At 37.6% G+C, this 15,787-nt stretch overlaps 2 protein-coding genes across 2 annotated transcripts in view; one reads left to right on the top strand and one right to left on the bottom strand.

Moving 5' to 3' along the window:
• LOC103009961 (glutamate decarboxylase 1-like) overlaps positions 1-15,787 on the top strand; it is a gene marked incomplete at its 5' end in the record, with an annotated part of 147,296 nt that overhangs the window by 13,219 nt on the left and 118,290 nt on the right.
• MC4R (melanocortin 4 receptor) lies at positions 13,048-14,108 on the bottom strand. The gene has a single exon (XM_007191996.2). The coding sequence runs from the start codon at positions 14,106-14,108 to the stop codon at positions 13,110-13,112; it is 999 nt and encodes a 332-aa protein (XP_007192058.1). The 3' UTR covers positions 13,048-13,109.

Below are 15,787 nucleotides of genomic sequence, written 5' to 3'. Positions count from 1 at the left end.
AATTATGGTCTTGACTGATTTTAGCTCAGTGAGACACTGAGCGGAAAATTCAGCCACACTGTGCCCAGGATTCCGACCTCCAGAATGCTATGTTAATAAATGGGTGTTGGTTTAAATCACTAAAATTGTGGTAATGTATTCTGCAGCAATAAAAAACAAACACATGTCCTTGAACACTCTGGTTTGTTTTTCCTACAAATGAGGATTTGTTGATTTTCTCAGTTGTGCCTTATGTTTCCTAACTCATTGGTTACTACTCTTATTTTTATTGTACCCTTCTATTTACTTATTTTGGGCTGGACTTACTTTTCTTTTCCTAACTTCTCAAGATGGAAACTTAGATTAAGGCTTTTCTTCTCATCTATTATCAAGACACTTTTATTTGGTTTTCAATTACTTGGAACTAAAGTCATCCTAACTGATAGACTCCGGTTGTACAGCACAGAGCTTCCCAATTTCCAGTGCATGTGCAATTCATGTGGGAATCTTGTTAAAATGCATATTCCGACTCAGTCGGTTGGATATGGGGCCTGAGATTCTGCTTTTCTAGCAAGTTCTCAGGTGATTCCAGTGATGCTGATTTGAGGACTACACTTTGTAAGTCAAGGGTCTCATTGCAGAAAAATCTACCAACAGCAAAATGCAGAACTGTTTGTATCAGAAGATAAGTAACTATACATTCTATGAATCATATTTTGATTTGTATTTTTCATGATGTAATTATTTTCTAGAATTGAAAGCTATTTGGTTTTTTAAACTAGAATTTTAATGTATTAACTTTGACATTCAAAATATATTTTAAAAATTTATTGGATCTGACTTTTATACCTATGTTCTGGTTGGCCAGGACCCCTGGAGCTCAATTTCTTTCTCTCTTATCAAGTTCAGTTCAGAAGACTATAAAGGAAACCCCAGGACCCATGTAGAGTATCAACTGCTAAGAATAAAATGTTATGTGTGGTAGAAATTAGTAGTAGCTGTTTTTTTTTCTTCTCTTTTCTTTCCCTTTTCTTTTCTTTCATGGTAAGAACACTTAACATGAGATTTACCCTCCTAACAAATTTTTAAGTGCACAGTACATTATTGTTAACTAGAGATGCAATAGGGTACAGCTATTTTAAATGAGTATCATAAGTTATAATCCTTATATAATGGCCAAAAAATGACTAATGAGAGTGAATTAGGGCTTGGACAGGTGGAGAAGAAGGACCTCAGAGAAATGTTCCTAAATCTTATCAATGGGCAGTTAAAAACATGAGAGCTAGTGTTCGTTGCAATGCTTTACCCATAGGGGAAAACTGAAATCTAAAGGAATTGAGCAAAGGAGGTTGGCCTGTATAAAAACTCCACGGATTCACTCTTGAGAGGATCTGTGTATGCAGGAGATGTTATAGCGAATATACAAACATTCCTTAGGTGTCACCCAAGCTGTCATTCCCTCATTCTCACCAACAGTACCCTAATATCTTTTGGGGAATTCCCCCACACTTCATGGATTGGTGCTGTTTGGTGGAAGCCAATTGACACGTCCCATGGGCCTGGCTGCAGTGAGTCATTCAGAGACGATACAGGAGGAAAAATCCCATTACTTGGGCAGAAGACACATTTTCTTTCTCCCACTATGTGGTGTGAGAATAAAGGCTCTGAAACAGTGGCAGCCCAGTTTTGTGGCTATGAATGGAGACCTTGGAGCCAACTAGAGACCACAGTGCAGAGACTGTGGATGGAACTCATTCTGTAGGAAGCCGACAAGAGAAACAGAGAGAAGTTGAGTCCTGAATATATTGCTTGAGCCTCCGGAAAAAGTCTCACCAGAAGCCATCCTTGTTTGTAAAATTTTAAAATATGCGAGCAATAAATTGTCTTCATTTTTAAAAACAGTTTAAGATTGTAATACCCATTTTATTATACTCATAAATGATAAGAATTGTTACAGTAGATAAACTACAAGAGAAGGGAATGCATTTACCTCTGTATTGCCAAATTTGTGCGTTTTATCATTGAATAAATTAGATGAGAAATCACAAGAGCAGTCTAATAATAGCAAAATTTCCCAGGGAATATTGCAGGTGCCCTGGACTGACAGGAAGGAGATCAGCTAGAAAAAACCCAAATTTTGTAACAGAAGAATGACTTGGGAAAGAAAGAATTCAAGAGGTGAAGACATCCAAGGGAGGTACATCTGTGACAAGAGTAGCAGAAGGCACCTCCTGGCAGGAATTACATCAACCAGCCTTTTTATCCATCGCCCTTTGTAAATTGAGAATCTTTAAATCTTCAGGATGCTGAATGTGCCTATTTACCATTTTTAAAACATTAAAGAAATAAAACTGGCCAGAAGGAGTTGGTACCAACTTATTGTGTTGTCCTGGATGAAGATTTTCTCTGGATATTGGATGAAGCAAGATCCTACAGAATTACAACAGACTATAAAATAATCCGGGTCCTTTATGGCAAAGACCTTTCTAATATTGTTTCACAACATGATGTAACTTACTTTCAGAGAGAGCTACAAAAATTTGGCCTCCTAGGGAAGGATTGGGATACGGAGAGACCCACCTCATGGGGCAGAGAATTCTCTGCTGCTGCCATAAAAATACTTTGTCCCTTTTCATCATGTACTAGGAACTGTGAGTACAGAACACTTTTTAAAAAGTAAGTTTCACAGGCATCTAGCTATTCCTTCCCGGATGATAAATATTTTATCTGAAGCAATGGGAAAGGAATATTGTTGGCACATACCCTGGTGTTTCTAAATAAATAGCCCTTATTTAGAAAGGACCATTTTTGTCCTTTATGTTTCTGTGAAAACAAAGAAACAAACAAAAAAATAAATGAAGGGAGAAACATGCCCCAGTGAGTTTATAATACCTTCCCGAAGAAGAGGAAAAAAGGAGTGAAAAGCCTGGTACAGTGGTGGCCAGGGATAGCCTGCAGAGACCCTTCTGCAGGTGAAGGGAACCTCCCACTGATCTGGTCTCTGAAGGACCAGTGCCAACTCTGAAGCCCAGAACGACCGGGTAATTGAAGGGTGTGACTATTAGGTCAAGGACAGTACTGGTCATTGGCACCACACCTGAAACACATGATAAGCAACCCTCTTGGGCCACATTCTGTCTTCTGCTGCTCTAGATTTTCCATCCCCTCGTGATTACAATAATCAAATTAAGATCTGGCATCCCCCATTTCCTCCATCCTTAGGTTAAATTAATCCAGATAGCCTTGATTCATAAAGTTCCCTGAAATTTTCAATCAACTTCCGCACTATGGTGCTTCCTGCCAAGTGATGTGTGCCCTGCTATTCATTTTCTGACCACTCACTGATATTTGTGACTTGTTTTAAAAAATGATAGACCACTTTGAAGGGTCTATATTGAAGTCTTTCTGGCTAATTGATCATTCTTCCTCTTAATGAGTAACTTTTTCTAAAATCAGAGCTGCCTGGTTTATAAATCCCCAGTTGGCAGTGTTTCCCAGACCAGCGGTACCGATGGACAACCTCTGCTAACTAGGCTTCTTAGGAACTTCCTCCTGGCAACCTGTTTACTCTTATTTTGAAGGTAATGATAAAGCATTTCAGTGTATCCACAAATAGCAGGATAAGTGTAATCATTAACAAACCCATTTCAGGAAATTACTGACTTAAATGAAGTAAACTCATCTCAACTGGACCATTTTCCACACCCCTGGACACCAATTTGTGTATGTGTATTCAGTAGTGTCCTTTAGAATTTTCTGTGCATATTCTTCCATATTTTGCTTTAAAAGTGAAGGCCTCCTTAATATTCAGTATTTAACTTTATTTCAGTCTCTCTGAATTTGATCATCTTCCTTTTATTTAAAATAATTACATAACGGTGAGACCCTGTTTTCAAATGTTTACAATAAAATGCATTATGTAGCAGAACATCTAAATACAAAATGTAGCAATATAATGCAGGACCAATTACCAAAGTGTCAAAACGAATACATCAAGCAAAAATGGGCATCCCTATGATGTCAGTTGACGCGGCCTCTGTGCTAACAGAGGAGGAGATGGGAAGGTGATCAGTCCATCAGTGCTTCTTGAGTATGGTTATGGGTTGTTGACCCTTCTGCTTTTACTTTAGGGAAGCATTTTAATAAAAGGGCAGTTAAGCCAGGATCTTATCTAAGTACAGCCCTCTATCGCACTTGGCCACGTGTGTGTGTGTGTGCTGACATGCCTCTTGCTTTGTCTCATGCATTTCCTGCAATCGCATTGGCTCTCACCGATGCCTGAGAGGGTTGATCCTACCCTTTCTGCTGCCGAAAGTACACAGCAGTAGGCGGTTTCAGCATGTTTCTGCCAGGTGCTAAAGTTTACTTTCCCTGGCAGCTGGGGCTCCAGCTCTCTAGTTTGATGTGTAGGCAGGTCATCCTGAGTCAGAGAAACCTTCACTCCAACCAGGAATGATAGAAAGACTATTCTGAAGGGACATTAGCTCTGGACAGAAAAGGGTGAGTACGCTTAGACCTTACTAAAGTTATTGACCCCAGGTGGGTGCTGGGCTGGTCACTTTCCCTCTGCGGTAAGGGAGGTGTTGGCATTTCAAATTCATCTGATGATTGGGAAGGTACAGTTTAGAAGTAGAGCTCTTCACAGAGCTACTTCTTGGTGTAACTAGGAAAAAAATAACTCAAAAGAAAAGGCAACCATTTATGGAAAATTATGGGGAAATGATTTAGCTGTACTACTGAGAGTTTTCAGTAAATATTCAGTATTTTCAGCCTCTTATTCAGTATTGGTTCTTTGCCTCTGCAGAGGATCTTCCTTGAAGTGAATACGTTTTGAGAAAATTATCCCTTGATATCATGTGCCCCATTCTATTCCATACAGCTTGTTAACAGAAGAGTCTGTACTCTACTTCTACACCCCTTCGTCTCCCATTCTATTTCTATGTTTCCACAGGAGATCCAAAACATCTGGTATCTGCTTCAATATTTTACTGCAAATTGGCTCTTCCTCTCATGTCTTCTATTTTTTCATCATTTCATCGAAACTTTAGTCATCTTTGCAGTTCTATTCTCAAATGAAATACACTAGATTTCTAGTTGGAAAATTTTCTGAACATTGCTTCAGTTCTTTCTTTACTGAAATGATTGACAACTTGTTCCTTAAAACTCAGCCCTCCCTCGGCTTCAGTCATATCATTCTAGTTTTTCTTTCACCCCTGTGATAATGACTTCATGGCCTATTCTTTGTACACTAACCCCTTAAATACTGCTATTAACAGGGCATCCAGTCTTAGCTTTTTTTTCCTTCCATTTTTGCATATTCCTTCATTTTTTCCATAAAATATCTATTGAGCGCTTCTTATAGACATGCTCCATTCTAGGTGCTAGAGGGAAGGCACTGGATATATTTTAATGATATGGCCAATTATATATCCTGATGGATCCAAAAAGGGGTGTAAGACAAGAGAACTTAGTGGTGACTCCGGAGATTTTGCTCCGATCAAGTGGAAGGATCGAGTTGCCATTGTTTGATGTGGGCAAAGCAGTGAAAGGAGAGGTTTTGGGTGGAAAAACCAGGGGTTCGAAATAGACTCGTAAGTTTAGGATCTGCTATGTTTTGTGTCCCCCTAAAATTCATATGGTGGAGTCCTAATGTGGAGGTATTTGGAAATGGGGGTCTTTGGGAGGTAAATGGGTCATAAGGGTGGAGCTCCCATGATGGGATTTTTGTCCTTATAAAGAGAGGAAGAGGGCTAGTTCTTTCTCTCCCTTCATGTGATGATGATATAGCTAGAAAGAAGCCATCTGCAACCAGAAGAATCTTCTCACTAGGAACTGAACTGGCTGGCTCCTTTATCTTGGACTTCCCAGCCTCCAGAACTTTGAGAAGTAAATGTTGTTTAAGCCACACAGTCTATGGTAATTTATTATAGCAGCCTGAACTAAGACAGAATTTGTTTTAGAAATCCAAGTATAGACATTCAGAAGTGATAGTTGAAGTGATCTAAATTGAAGATATACATTTGGGAGTCTTCAGAATAGTGATAGTATTCAGTGCTTTGATACTGGTTGAAATGACCAAAGAGAAGAGAACAATACAAAGCACCAAGCTATGGAGGATTCTGCTCCATAGGTTTTTTGGGGGAAAAAAGGAGGAATCTGCAAAGGAGACTGAGAAGATACTTTTGAGGTAGGAGGAAAACCAAGGATTTTGTTGTCCTGTGAACCAAATACAGTAAGGAAGAGGAAGTGACTTACAAGTTAAAGTTGTGTTGGTCTAAATAAAATAAGAATGAAACTGATCATTGGATTTAGTCATTGGAAGCATCTTGGTCATGTTAGCAAGAGCAGTTTTAGTGCAAGTGTTGAGGATGAAGGCTCCACCTGAATGAGGTTAGGAGACAATGGGAGGAAGGAATTGCAGGCTGTAAGACATATTGAGGGATCACTCATGTTCTTATCTTCCACTATCTCTCTCTACATGCTCACAGCTATCACATTTATATGTATTTCCTTTGATGGAGTACTATTCAGCCATAAAAAAGAATGAGATAATGCCATTTGCAGCAACATGGATGGACCTAGAGATTATCATACTAAGAGAAGTAAGTCAGACAAAGACAAACATCATATGATATCACTTACATGTGGAATCTAAAAAAAATGATACAAATGAACTTATTTATAAAACAGAAATAGACTCAAAGACATAGAAAATAGATTTATGGTTACCAAAGTGGAAAGAGTGGGGGGAGAGAGGGATAAATTAGGAGTTTGGGATTAACAGGTATACACTACTATGTATAAAATAGATAAGCAAAAAAGACCTACTGTTTGGCACATGGAACTATATTCAATATCTTGTAATAACCTATAATGGAAAAGAATCTGACCTAAATCACTTTGCTGTACACCTGAAACTAACACAACGTTGTAAATCAACTATACTTCAGTTATTGATAAAAAATTTATGTGTATATCCCAGGCTTCTCTGAGCCTGGTTTTTATGCAGGTTTCTCAAAAAAAGCCCACCAAACCCAGATAAATCAATCATGTCCTTGTCTTCCTATTTTGCCCAACGAGAATTATAAATCCTCTGAAGTCAGTTTTCTTTCCATCCTGCTCCATTGTACACACAGAAAGGCCCAACCATTTGTGTCAGGCATCATACACTGATCTTTTTTCAAAATCTCATTTATTTCATTTCATTTTGGAGTGAAAGCACAATGTGACTGAACTTTTGAGTTTCTGTTCCCAGGAGAACGATGAAATGATGAAAACATAAAGAGAGTAAAAAGAAGTCAGATTTGTGTCAATGAACCCTTTTGTTTCAGCCACATTGAGTTTTAGGTGAAAATAAGACATTGATGTAGAAAATGGAGATGTGATGGCTTAGAGAGGAAGATTAGAGGTAGGGCAGAGATGAAAGTGTATAGATTTTCTTTTTGATACTGACAGTAAGTAGCTAACAGCTATAGCTAGTAGGTTCAAATTATAACCAGAGCACAATTTTCCACATTACATAAATCATCCTGTGTAAACAAAATCACAAAAAGAATTACTCTCAAGCCTTCTTGCTTTCTTCCTGAATGAACGAACTCAGTAAAAATATGAATATTGCATGTTCTCAAATGAAATCTCCAGGATATTGTGAGATTTATAGAAAACCCACATGTGTTGTTTTTAATGGGGCCATTTTGAAACTTCAGCATTACAAATAAAATACATTTTAAATTAAGGAGTTAAACTTTTCACAGATAAAATTTTAGCATAAGTGTTTTTTTCCCTCAAGTGAAATTATGACCAAATTTATTGTTATATTTTCACTTTTAAATTTTATTCAATAATGGTTTGAATTTAAAAGTGAAATTTCTCACACTGTTTTGAACTTTAGGTTTAGAATCAGACCATAATAGTGTCATTTGCAGCTGAGCCCCATACAAAACCTCATTGAATTGTTCACTGATTAAGTTGCTGAAATTTTCCATTTGGCTCTATTTGAGGGGCTTCCAGGGTCTCTTGTCAGTGAAAACACAGTTAATAATTGTAAACTCTGATTTACTAATTTCATTAACCCAGGACCCAATTCAACCATGACTATCATAGATCAAAGCTTTTCTTTTTTTTCCCCCTGAAGTGGCAGCATTAAATCGTGCTAGGACTCCTTTATTTGTTCTATGCAAATATAGTTTTGCATGTTCCCTCTCAGTAAGCACATTACAAAATAAATGCATTATATTCATTTAATGTTCATGTAATATTGAATACATACGAAAGATTATATGTCATATATTAATAAGCTTGAAGCATGAAGTATACATTAAACCCATTATTCAACACAGGAATTACAACATTACTAAAGCCATTGAAACAATGTGTGTCTTCCTACCCAGTTCCACCCACTAACTGCCTTGAATTATTTTGGAGTGTTCAAACTTTCCTTATACTTAAAATAATAAACATAGGGATTTATTTTTACTTGTTAGAAATAAATGAAATGGTGAAAACAGATTTGAATGGATTCCTGTCTCTCCATGCTAGAGAAGTGAGACTATCCAAGTGAGTATCACCATTTAACTTCCTCTAGAGTCTAAGTTCTGTCAACCTTTTGAGTGTAGTTTGAATAATAGATACCTATAGTGACAAGCAGTATAGTATTAGATCCTTTCAATGGATTATCTAATTTTACATTACCTAATATTTGTCATTAGCTATATGATGAGATGATGGATATTATCTTCATTTCAAAGGTTAGATTATGGATGCTCAGGATATTTGTCCAAAGTTCTAGAGCTGGGAAATCTGAGACTTGAACCCAATATTCCTCTAGTCCGAACGCTATGCTCTTTCTACTCTTAAGCACATAACTTTGATCAATACATGATAAACTAATAATTGAGCATCAAGGTATGACTATAAATTAATCAGTTATGGTTCTTTTTCAAGGGTTTACATTTAATATCAACATCAGCTGAGATAATGTTATTCTTGTACTAACACTTCAATTGATGGCCTAAAATTTAATGAGTATCAGTTAGTCTTTGAAGAAATGGGCTGATTGGTTATTTCATGTTTGGCACATTATCTTTCTAATTAGCCTTTTCCAGTATCGAATATGGCACTGCAAATTTTTAAACAGCACTATTGATGATAAAAAAAAAAGTATCCTTTTAGAATACAGGTATGCCTGTGTATCTACTATGTTTAAAATATATCCATTTATACCAAAAAATTCTGTCAAATCCAAGGAAATTATTAAATGTAGTTTAAGAAAACATACATAATTAAGCCCAAGACCTAGGTATATTTTCTAATAAGGTTGAAAGATGGCAAAACTAATTTAAGTCTTCATTCATGCATGGGTTTATTCATTTACTTTGTATTCTTAAAAATACCAATAATTACCATTTTTGAGTACCTATATGTACTGGGCACTGTCTTGTTGAACTTTAATCGTTGATCTTATAATTGTCTTTTATCCTTTTAAGATTACCATCAGACAGGTATTGTTATGCACATTTAACAATGAGAAAACTACAGCAAAATCTCACAGCTAAACAGTGATGTAACCATAACTCAATTATAGGTCTATATGATTAGAAACCTGTACTTGTGTACAGAAGGAGGCCCTTAAAATGTGGTAGGGAAATCTGGAGTCAGGAACTGGGTCTCAGGTTTTGATGCTGCCACTGATTTCACATGTGACATTAGACAGTCTCTCTGAGTCTTAGAGGGTTAGATGAGATGATAGCTAAGATCTGTCCTTGCTCAAACCTAACTTCTTGTATGTTTACTCTTTCTCCACAAATCATTGGTAATTTGGCAATGACATTTCCGTCAACCATCTTTCTGTTGTAATGCATCTGTGTGCTTTTTAAAAAATAAAATATCACAATATGTTCATTGTAGCAAATTTACATAATAGAAACACACTCAGTAGAGAAAGTAAACATGCTCCTTAATATTATCACCCAAGAATAATGACTCTGATTGCTCATGAGTTATTGAAAGTAATATGTAGGAGGTACATAAGTAGATTGGGGATACTTTCTTTAGATAGTTGGTATCATACTAAATATTCTGTTTTGTGTATTCCTTGTAACATAAAACAGAAGTCGATATTTATTTACATGTTATTAAATAATTCTTTAAAAATGTTTTAGTAATTTCAAAATATTTAGTTTGGGCAACAAAGACTTTTTTCTGAAGCAGGTGGGGACTATTTGCAGCTTTGCTCTTAGAGTCTACGTGTTAGGCCAGATGCCAAGTGGACAGAAATGCAAGAGGCAAACCTTGTTCATGCAAGTTATGGCGATTGTTGCACAACTTTTCAAGTCAACAACAGGTCTTGAAAATCACTCATTTCACCAGTGAAAAATCATTTCAAATATATTTTTTATTTCATTGAACTTTCTGGTGAAAATTTCAATAAAGGTATCTGATGCTGCTTATCAGATACATTTGGACTGTGTACTCCTGACCAGCATACTGTAAATGCTAACTAACCACCCTTAACAAAATATTAAAGGATAAACACATACATCACAGTATTTATACTAAAGTTTTTAGAGGTTAATTCCTGCCCCTTGGTATAAATTAAAAACTTATGTCCACACACAAATGTTTATAGCAGCTTTATTTACAATTGCCAAAATTTGGAAGCAACCAAGATGTTCTTCAGTAGGCAAATGGATAAATAAACTGTGTTACATCCATACAATGAAATATTATTCAGTACTATAAAGAAATGAGCTACCAAGCCATAAAACTACATGAAGGAATCTTAAATGCATATTACCAAGTGAAAGAAGCCAATCTGAGAAGGTTACATGAAGGTTACATACTGTATGATTCCAACTATAGGACATTCTGGAAAAGGCAAAACTACGGAGACAGTAAAAGAGTTAGTGGTTGCCAGGGGTTAAGGAAAGAGGGACAAATAGGTGGAGCACAGAGGATTTTTCAGGCAGTGAAACTGTTCTGTATGACACTATAATACATGTCATCATTATACATTTTCCAAAACACACAGAATGTACAACACCTAGGAATGAGCTCTAATGTAAACTATGGACTTTGAGTGATAATGAGGTATCCCTCTGGGAGAATATTGGTTTTACTGGAGAAACAGGAAGTAACGTAATAGGGGACTATTTGGGGAACAGGAAAAACTGAGTAAGACACAGTCTTAGCACTTAAAGAAATGGAAGCATAATATTGTTCCCTGGGCACATAGGGGAGGGTGGCAGGGCACACAGGTTCATGACTAACACTCACCCCATCCCTGTAAACTGTTCCGGGAGGAGATGTGAAAGTCAGGATGAAGGAGACTGATTTCCTTTCAGTGGGAGAAGTGGGCTGGTTCTAAATGGACCAAGCAGCATCTGAAATGACACTGGACAGAGAAATAGAATGGACTGAAGGACAGACACCACAGAAGATGGGGCATGCTACTAGGTCTCTTCTGTGTCTCCAGTCTCTGGGATTCCTCACAATCACTACGTGAAAGAACGAGCAGGAAAAATAGCAAGGACAAAAACACCATCTGTGTCCTGCTACAACTTTGGTTCCATTATTTTAGTCTGTGTTTAAATCCTCACACTTATTTTTACTTCAGAATAGAGGCATTGCAGTGAATCAGGCTTCAGTATCACCTTTCATGTGTAAGCTTTAACTTTACTGATTACGTACTTTAAAGTAATGTTTCCACATAAATGTTGAAAGTGTTTCTCAGGACTTGCTATCAATATGTAAAACACTTGTATTTGAATTAAGCAGTACCTTTGCGTGTTATCCCTGCCCATGAGCATTTGAGGAGACAATAAATTAAATCAAAGGATAGTTTACTGGTAATCCTCAGCCTAATATATTTTCTCTCTTAAAGTACACACAAATTGGAAAGTACAGATTTTATTGTTCAGTAGCCAAATCCATGGGATTATTTTGGAGCAAAGCAAGTATTTACTCTCTAAAATATAGTTGTGGAAGGCTAATTTATGTTACGATGTCTTCTGGGGTTCAAGTAGTGCCTTTTTCCCTATTCATAATGTTCCAGCACAGGAAGTTGCCTTATTTTAGATTTTTTACAAATGTTACCTGAAAAAACTTATGCTATAGATTTAGTTTTCAAAGCTAAAATCTTTGATAGTGAGTATTTAAACTCCAGTTCAAAAAATAAGCAATAAGTAAACAAGTCACCTCCATGTGAAAAGTGAAAGAACTCAATATGAATTGTGTAGTTTTTTAGGGAGTAGAAGCCAGATCTCAGTGGTGCATCACCTTTTCTGGACATTTCAGCAGACTCTGGGTCCCTGGTTAAAGGGGCAGAAAGACCTTATACTCTGTTTTTATTAGTGGTGGCTGGAAATGGTTTGGTATCAGGAAGTTTAGCTTGCCATGTTAACTTCATTTTCCCAGGCCACTCTAATCCCCATAGCTGCTGTTTTTCTCTCCCAAACTGAATTGCCTGCTTGGAATATCAGACTCTTTGCTTGGGCAAATTAATCTCTCTGTCTTTGAGAAACACTCATGGTTTTCTGAGTCAAAAATATCCCTTTTTAAAAAGTAACTGTTTTTCTCCCAATAGAAGCTTCATTTCTATTTCTGCACAAGCAGAATGAGCAAGTTTTATTAAATTACTTGAAATTTCAGCTTTTTTTTTTTAATGATTAAGCATCTGTTCTTCAATATTTCTCCCCTAAATGCTAGAATCAAATCTCTACACTTCAATGTTGTATAGTGTAATATAAGAAACCATTTATTAGAATATATTTAACAAAGCTGTGATTTCCATGTTACTAAAACAAGCAAAGTGTCAAATCCTTGTGAATAACAAGAAAGGAATACTGTTAAACTCTTCATAAGGACTTTTTTCTTTTTTATAAATCCATAGTGCCTACAACCTGTAGTATGGATTAACATTTTACAGCCAAAAAGTAGCATGACATTAAAAATACACAGATACTGGGCACTTTCTCACATCAGAAATCATAATCTTAAATTTATACAACAGAATTTCTCAACCGATGCCTTACACAGAAGAAAAAGCTGTTGCCGAAACACACTGTTCAAGTTGTACGTATGAGAAGGAGAAAGTCTCTTACGTTTGTGTTTAGCATCTCATCTGGCCCCGTTTAGTATCTGCTAGACAAATCACAGAGGCCACCTAGAGGATAGCAACAGATGATCTCTTTGAAGGTTTTCCTCAGTTCTTGGCTCCGGAGTGCATATATTAGAGGATCAATGATGGAATTACACATGATCAGGATGAGATACAAGTTAAAGTGAGACATGAAGCACACACAGTATGGATTCTGGGGACAAGAGATGTAGAATATTAAGTGGAGGAAGAAGGGGGCCCAGCAGACAACAAAGACCCCAATCAATATGGTCAAGGTGATCGCCCCCTTCATGTTGGCACCTTGGCGGATGGTACCAGTGCCTGGGAGGACGGCGATCCTCTTAATGTGAAGTCTGGCCATGAGGAACATGTGGACATAGAGAGAAGCCATGAGAGCCAGCATGGTAAAGAACACGGTGATGAGGCAGATGATAACAGCGCTGCTATCTGAGTAAATGATGAACAGAATGCCCGACACCGTGCAAGCTGCCCAGATACAACTGATGATGATCGCGACCCGCTTAACCGTCATGATGTTATGGTACTGGAGGGCATAAAAGATCGTAAAGTACCTGTCCACGGCAATCGAAAGCAGGCTGCAAATTGATGCAAGCAAGGAGCTACAGATCACCGAGTCAATGACATTGTCAATATTCACTGTGAAACCTTGTGCGTCCGTGTCCGTGCTGTTTAGTAGGGTGATGACAATGGTTTCTGACCCGTTGGAAACGCTCACCAACATATCAGCCACAGCCAGGCTGCAGATGAAAAAGTACATGGGTGAATGCAGATTCTTGTTCTTGGCTATTGCCACAATCACCAGAATATTCTCCAACAAGCTTATGACACCCAGAGTCACAAACACCTCAGGAGAGACAAAAAGTTGCTCGTAGCACCCTCCGTCCGAGTAGCCTTTTGCGAGGGGCTCGCTGGCATTGCTGTGCAGTCCATAGGCGCTGTGGTCCCAGAAGTGGAGAGACGTGTGCATTCCATGGTGATGGGTAGAGTTCATCCTGCACCAGGTGGATTCAGATCCCCTCTGGATTGACTCAACCTCCTGGGTCAGGTAGCGTCAGCGATTTTCTCCACGTCTTCACGTATCTGAAAGTTACAAGGCTGAGACTGGCATGCCTGTTGTGAATAAACGTCACGTGCTCCGAAGCTTGAAATGGAGTTTTTAGTCTCTTTCAGGTCCGACTCTGATCAGCATCATTTTGAAATCTTAGGCTTCAAGATGCTCATGCAGTCGAGTCTGCTGTTTGCTTTTTTGTTCTCACTTCCACTTTAACTTGAGTCGCATGCATTCAGGTCTTTTCAAAATAATTTGCCTAGTGGCTGCTGTGCTACCGGGAGACAGATCTGTGTGCACATGCTCACATCAGCTGCCTCTCGGACGTATCAGTTCCCAACCTGAAGCTGTGCTTTGACTGTTAGTAGCTGCTGCTGATTTTTATGGTGTGTGAAGGGAAAAAAAAATGTTCAGAGTGGCTCCTTCTCTGCTTCCTCTGGACCAATCCAAGTCCAGTGGAGTCTGTGAGACACCGATGATGTTGCAGAGATGCGAACTGCAGGCAACGTTGATTCAGATGCAGAAACCTGTGGAATCGGGAAGCGAGCAGGATGTGAGAGACTGAATTTCCCTTTTCAAGTTTTTAAGGGAAACAGCTTGGTTCCCAGGGGACATTCTTTGATATCACAACAAGTAATCTTGAGGCACCCAGGTTTATTCCTATTTAAAGGAAGAGTGTGTGTGTGTGTGTGTGTGTGTGTGTTCCTGAAATAGATACACTGCCTTTTTGGCCAGGACATTGAATTTATTTACCCTCTCAATTTCTTTGAATTAAGAACAAAGGCAGTAGTGCTTCAATTTAAAATAGCTGAAACACAGGGAGAATATGTAATAATACAGGAGACTATGCTGTGTATGGAAGGAATAGGTAGGTAGTTACAATTTATCACAAGCCTCAAGAAGGAGTGCATTTCTTATGCACTAATATTGGATATTTCTCCGTAGAATTTCTTTTATCATAGCTGGAAAAGTTTTATTTTCATCCACGATATTTAAAAACAATATAGTATTAATGTAAACTATGTTTACTCTGAACTCAGAAAGAAAAAGATCAATAACTAGGCAATACTCAGGTTTTTTTAAAGAATTATTAAGGTATAATTGATATACAAAAGTTGCACATATTTAAGATATACATTTTAATGAGTTTGGACATTTGCATATATCCATGATACCATCATCACAATCAAGGTACTAAGCATATTCATTACCTCCAAAAATTTCCTTGTATTCTTTTGTGTTTCCTTTTTTTGTGTGGTAATACACTTAAGGTGAGATCTACCCTCGTAATATATTTTAAAGTGCACAATACTATATTATGAACTATAGGCATTGTGTTGTACAGCAGATCTCTAGAACTTGTTCATCTTGCATAACTGAAACTTTATAGCCATTGGGCAGCAATTCCTTAACAGTGGTCTTGGCAGTGATTTCTTGGAATTGACACCAAAATTACAGGCAACAAAACCCAAAATAGACAAGTGGGATTACAACAAACTAAAAAACTTCTGAACAGCAAAGGAGACAATCAACAGAGTGAAAAGGCAATCTACAAAATGGGAGAAAATATTTGCAGACCATCTATCTGATAAGGGGTTAATATACAAAATATGTAACGGAAT

The sequence above is a fragment of the Balaenoptera acutorostrata genome, chromosome 13, assembly GCF_949987535.1.
Source record: "Balaenoptera acutorostrata chromosome 13, mBalAcu1.1, whole genome shotgun sequence".
In the NCBI taxonomy this organism is placed as follows: domain Eukaryota; kingdom Metazoa; phylum Chordata; class Mammalia; order Artiodactyla; family Balaenopteridae; genus Balaenoptera; species Balaenoptera acutorostrata.
Note: the sequence above shows the minus strand (reverse complement) of the source record. Positions and strands in the feature narration are given on the sequence as shown.